The 6,220-nt window shown below is 43.6% G+C and overlaps 1 protein-coding gene across 1 annotated transcript; it reads right to left on the bottom strand.

Annotated features, from left to right (window-relative positions):
- Positions 1 to 4,356: 4,356 nt before the first annotated feature.
- LOC121455347 (60S ribosomal protein L28-like) lies at positions 4,357 to 4,828 on the bottom strand. Its single transcript, XM_041663012.1, has one exon. The coding sequence runs from the start codon at positions 4,816 to 4,818 to the stop codon at positions 4,405 to 4,407; it is 414 nt and encodes a 137-aa protein (XP_041518946.1). The 5' UTR covers positions 4,819 to 4,828; the 3' UTR covers positions 4,357 to 4,404.
- Positions 4,829 to 6,220: the final 1,392 nt, after the last annotated feature.

The following is a 6,220-nucleotide window of genomic DNA, read 5'->3' as shown; positions in this document are numbered from 1 at the left end:
CCTCTTGCATAAGCATGGCTTCATAGCGGGTTGTAATAAGAATTAACTTATCCATCCGTGTCTTATTCGTGGGAGAAAGAAATCCCAAGCGACACTAGATAGCAGGGTCTCCAGACAATGAGAAGCTGGAGTGCAGGTGAAAGTGTGGCTAGGAGAAGCGACTGGCAGCGGTGTGGAAATGAAACTGTTGAATGAGATGAGTCACTATGCCCAACAACCCAAACATTCAGTAGTCATGACGATTACAGGTGAGTGGATCTAAACCATCTACCCTTGCTACAACCACATCCAAAGTCCAACTATTATTTCAAATTCTGATGGTGCCACACTCCTGTAATCTCAGCATTAGGATGTTGAGAAGAGTATTTCAGGTTCAAGGTCAAACTGGACTACATACCTAGCAAGGCTTGTCTCCAAAAGAAGGGTATATTTTTTAGAGATTTGTATTTTCAGAGAGGTATGTCGATCTTTCCCTTGAAGTCCATTTATTGTCAATAATCTGAGGAAATCCTTGAGTTCCACAGAACCCTAGGGCCAGATGTGACTCACTGGAGTTGAGCACCTCATTGAGTTCTGTTTTGTTTTGTTTTTTATTTTTTGTTTGTTTGTTTCATTCTGTTTTCTGAGACAGGGTTTCTTTGTATAGCCCTGATTGTCCTGGAACTCACTCTGTCAACCAAGATGGCCTCAAACTCACAGAGCTCTGTTGTGGACTACTACTTTAACCATGTAAAGATGTGTTACATTGTTTGTGCTGCATTTGTTCAGTTATGTAAAGATGTGTTGCTGTTTCACCTTGTCTGCTTAAGACAGCTGATTGGTTTAATAAAAAGCTGAATGGCCAATAGCAAGGCAGTAGAGGGATAGGCGGGGCTGGCAAGCAGAGAGAATAAGTACAAGAAGAGGAGAGAGAGGAGAGAAAGAGGGAGAAAGAGAGGGAGGAAGAGAGGGAAATGCCCTGAGCCAGCCAGCCAGGCAGCTGCCAGGCAGACACGGAGTAGGACATACAAAATGAAAGAAAGGTAAAAAGTCCTGAGGCAAAATGTAGATGAAGAAAAACAGGTTAAATTAAGCTGTAAGAGCTAGTGGGACAAGCATAAAATATGACAGCATTCATAAAAAATAATAAGTCTCCATGTCGTGATTTGGGAGCAGGTTGGTGGTCCCAAGACAGTCTGCTACAGAGATCCACCTGCCTCTGCCTCCCAAGTGCTGGGATTAAAGGCACGCGCCACCACGGTATAGCTGAGCACCTCACTGAACAGGGACAATTTAAATGTTTGACCAAATATCCATCTCTTTCCACTAAATTTGCAAATTTAGCATGTAGTGTTGTCCTTCTGAGAAGCACTGGGGCAGAAACTGATTAGTGACCCCTAGGTCATGCTCTCACTTCCTGTTTTGGTTCTGGGAGGAACTGGTAAAGAGCGTGAGATGAACTGGTCAAGGGACACAAGAGATGTTTTCTGTTCCATATCTTGTTTTGCTGAATATGTTTTACATAGATACTCTCTTCTAATCTTTTCCCAGACAAGCAGAGTGCAGGGGAATGGCCACGGCCCTTCTTTCCCACTGTCATGTGTCCTATACTTTAGTTTGATTCTGCCATCTATTTCTTGAATGATTACAGCTAAAGCAAATAAGCTTTGTGTACGTCAGTGTCCCCATTCAAAGAAACAAAGCTAGTTATGTCCGTACTACCATTCTCTGAGGATTTTAAATGATAAAAAACAGAAATTCTGTAAACTACGGGTCCATCTTCTGATGGGTTCCAAACCCTTCTGTATTTTATTCTTCTTAAACTGCTAAAAGACTGTCAAAGCTTGGCACCAAATATGCCCTCCTCCTTCCTCTGAGGGCACTGCAGTCACAGTAGCCAAGACCTCGATGCCCATCAGTAGGTGATTGATTGGGTAACAAATGTAATAAATGTCCACAGTGAAGAAGGTGTATTCAGTTATAGGAAAAAAAGAACTATGTCGGCCTGGCAGTGGTGGCACATACCTGTAATCCCAGTACTCGGAAGGCTGAGGCAGGAGGACCTCTGTGAGTTTGAGGCTAGCCTGGTCTGCAAAGCAAGTTCAGCTAGAGCTGTTACACAGAGAAAACTTGCCTAAAAAAAAAAAAGAAAAGAAAAAGAAAGGGAAAAAGGAAGAAAGAAAGAAAAAAGAAAAAGGAAAAAATTAGATCATTTTTCAAGAAAGTAAATAGAAAAATAGAAGTAGAGATCATGTGTTAAGCACAAGAAACTGGTCTCTGAAAGACAAATATTACATAATGTCTTTCATATGCAGAGCTTAGATTTAAATCATCTGTGTGCGATGGATGCACAGATACATATAAGTGTCACATATATATGAACACACATCTATACACACATCTATACGACATGAGAGCAGAGAGGCGACTGTGTGGTCATGAAAAGTATAAAGGGTGGTAGAAGGGGAACAGGAGAAGGTAACGAAAAGAAAGAATATTTCAAGCTTTCTCTTATGTGTGAATCTAGGCCAACTACCTATGAACGTAGATGTACTCATCCATGCAGTTTGTTTGAGCACTTGGTTCCTGGCTCATGGCGCTATTGCTGCTTGTGGAGTCTGTGGGGTTTGGACCCTAAATGGTAGCAGGAGGTCAGTTGAGGTGGGCCTTGAAGATTACATCCATCTCTAGTTTTTGGCCTGAGTTTTGCTTCCTGGTCCAGTTGCCCACTGAGGCTCTATGACATACACTGCTGCTTCCTTGGAACCCCTCCTACCGCCAAGCACAATGGGCTACAATCTCTAAAACCATGGGTGATAAAGTCCTTCCTCCTGTGGGGTGTGGTGGTGCATGCCTGTAGTGCCTCTGCAGGCAAAGGCAAATAGAAGTCTGCAAATTTGAGGCCAGCCTGGTCTACTAGCAAGTTCTAGGCCAGTCAGGGCTACAGTGAGAACTTGCCTCAGAAAATAAAAGACTCTTTTCTCTTAAGTTTGTTCTGTCAGATATTTTGTCACAGTAATGAGAAAAATATACATATGTACACACACACACATATATGTGTGTGTGCACTTATGTGTATATATACATATATGTGTATTCACACACAATCATGGGAGCAGAAGAGGGACTATTTGGAGAGAGAGCCAGAGGGAGGTGAAAGAGGTCAAGGAGAATAATGGGGTATGAATATTAACAGAGTATAATTATGATAAACATGTATGAAAATGTTATAATAAAATCCATTATTTTGTAGTCTAAAAACAATTGTAACAAGAACAGAAAGAACAGTGTCCACTAGGTGCCAGCATAAGCTTGCTAACATCGCTCTTGCCTTGACGTCCGGTTTGTTTCTAGATAGGCAGAGTAGCAGAATGCTTGCACACGACCACTTCCCCCTTTCCAACAGTTTTGTGGACAAGAGCAAGAGAGAATTGTGAGCTGGGTATTAGAACTATAGAGTAGGCTGGTAACTTAGATACAACTGGTATCTAAGTATTTAAAAGGCAAGAAATGGCTCAATGGTAATCAACCAGTAAATTTCTTGGGAAGTAGAGCCCCACCCAAATGTCTTTTCTTTGGAGAGAAGAGGCTAGTTTGCTTGAGATAGGTTCTTGCTTTGTGGCTCAGGTTAGCCTTGGCTATATATAATGGATTCTAGGTCAGCCAGTATTAGAATGAGACCTTGTGTAACAGCTTGAATGAAAACGTTCCCGGTATGCCCAGTTGGTGGCGCTGTTAGGAAGTTCATTCTTGTAGGAGGAAGTACCTCACTGACAGCAGGTTTTGACTGTTTAAAGGTTCCCACCATTTCTATTTTGTTTCATTTCTATTTTGTTTTTCTACTTGGTGCTGGACGTTCAAGCTGTGAGAGCTCAGCTTGCTCCCCCAGTTGACTCGCCTGTTGCCATGTTGTCCTGGCCATCGTGACCTCTAACCCTCTGGGACAGGGAGCTCAAGCAAACTCATTCTTCCATAAATTGCCTTGGTCATGGAGTTTTATCATGGCATCAGAAAGGCTGCTAATACACCTTGCCTTGTGAAGAAGAAGAGAGGAGGAGGAGAAGTGGAGGAGGAAAGGAGGGAAAGAAGGAACGAAGGAAGGAAGAAAGGAAGGGAAAAGGTCATAAGAGTGCACCCGTAGCCAGGTAGTGGTGGTGCACGCCTTTAATCCCAGCACTTGGGAGGCAGAGTCAGGTGGATCTCCGTGAGTTCAAGGCCAGCCTGATCTACAAGAGCAAGTTCCAGGACAGGCTCCAAAGCTACAGAGAAGTGTTAAATGGTGGTTATGTCTGTAATTACCAAGGGAGTAGGTGGGAAAATGGTAACCAAAAGTAGAATTCAACATTTTTTTCTACATGATTTTTTTTTTTTTTTTGATGGTTGAAAAAAGTCAGTAGACTCTTTATTGCTTCTGGGGTGTAGGGCTCAGGAGCTCTTGGTGGGACGGGTCCGTTTCCTCTTCACCACCACAGGCTTCTGGCTTCGTAGGATGGCACTGGCCCTGCGGATGGCCGCCATGCGCAGATCGGGGCAGTACTTGTTCTTTCGGATCATGTGTCTGATGCTGCTCAGGGTGGCCCGTGCATTCTTGTTGATGGTGGTCCTTACGTAAGAAGTACCTGGTTTGCGCTGACCGGATCTGCGTTTCATGACCACCACGACCCCTTTGCCGTCGGCCGCGGGCTCCACTCCAACTGTCTTGCGGTGGATCAGCCCGTTGTAGCGGAAGGAGTTACGGGCTTTCAGATTATTGGGTTCGGTGCTGTACGTCTGCTTATTCCTCTTGATCAGGAAACTGGAGCAGTTCCAAACGACCATCCATTGCAGATGCGCAGACATGGTGGCGCCTTTTCTTCTATGGCGGACAGAGACGGAAAACTCTACATGATTTTTTAAAACAAAGGCTGTATTAACTAATAATTTCTTTTAATTATTACTGAGAATTGAACCTAGAACCTCATGCATTGGAGTCAAGGACTCTACTACTGGGCTACAGCCTCAGCCTTTCATTAATGATATCTGTATTTAAAAAAAAAATCAAAGCCAGGAGTGATGGTGCATTCCTTTAGTCCCAGCACTCAGGAGGCAGAGGCAGGCAAATCTCCATGAGCTTGAAGCTAATGTGGTCTACATCATGAATTCAAGGCTAGTTAAAGTTGGAGCGTGAGAGCCTATGTTAAAAAAATTTTTCAAATGAAGTGAATAACTTGTATGTGGAAAACACAATTCATAGCACGATCAAAATACAGCTTTTTGCCTTTAATGACCCATTTAAAGTTCACCCGGTTTATTCTTCTTCTCACATTACCTTCCTCAAAGCATCGTCCAAGAGCCAGCATGACCGACACTTGTTATGCCCAGTTTGTGGAGTCTCCCAAAAACTAGCAAGGAGACTGAGTCCTGTATGTAAAAGCAAAGAGCCTTTATTCTTATTCAATTTAGGGCTAGGACTCTCCGTGTGTCCAATGCATTGGCACAACAGAGAGCCCTGAGCTCAGTTGGGGTGGGGTTTTTTTATAATAGCAGAAGTTGGGGTGAGGGATTTCTAAGGTTCAGAACTGATGGGCTGACATTTGTCTAGGAGTGTCCTGGTGAATGTGTGCTGGCAGGAGATCCTGTCTACGACGGTTGGAACATTAGGAATTTCCTTTGGAAGGTCTGTTCCTGGGTGGTGCTTGGGTAGTCTCAGTTTGTGGTCTTTTTTGGAACCAGGTATTGCCTCAGGGTTAACTGGTGAGACTCGGGCCTCTATAGAACATGTCATGACTAGGTCCTACATTTCCCCCTTCACAGGTACTAATGACAGGACCCAACCATAGGTCCTGTTGGTTTTAAGGAAAAATTATTGGGACCTAAAACACCATTAACTGACAGATTTTTCCAGAGCAGTGGCCAGCCTACCAGGCCCTGGAGCTCTGATCTTTGAGTACAATCCAATAGTAATTAAAATTCCGAATCTCCTCTTTGGTTCTGTGGTTCTGCATAAAGAACCAAGGTGTCTTGTTATTGTAGAGCCATTTTAGTTAATAAATCCACTGATTGACAACTCTGGGCCTTTTTGTTGATATGTCAATGGGCATTAGAGGTAACTATTTTTTGTCCCCCATGCCAGGGAGTTCCCCCTTGTCTCAGAGTTTCAACCTATTCTGGGCAGGGAGCATGGGACAATGTGTTTCTTTCTGCAACTACTTCAAGCTGACATTGGGGCCTTGTCATCAGGACCCAAGAAGGCTGAAAGGCT

The sequence above is a fragment of the Microtus oregoni genome, unplaced genomic scaffold (assembly GCF_018167655.1).
Source record: "Microtus oregoni isolate MIOR12 unplaced genomic scaffold, Mior012 000013F_ref0000133, whole genome shotgun sequence".
Classification (NCBI taxonomy): Eukaryota; Metazoa; Chordata; class Mammalia; order Rodentia; family Cricetidae; genus Microtus; species Microtus oregoni.
Note: the sequence above shows the minus strand (reverse complement) of the source record. Positions and strands in the feature narration are given on the sequence as shown.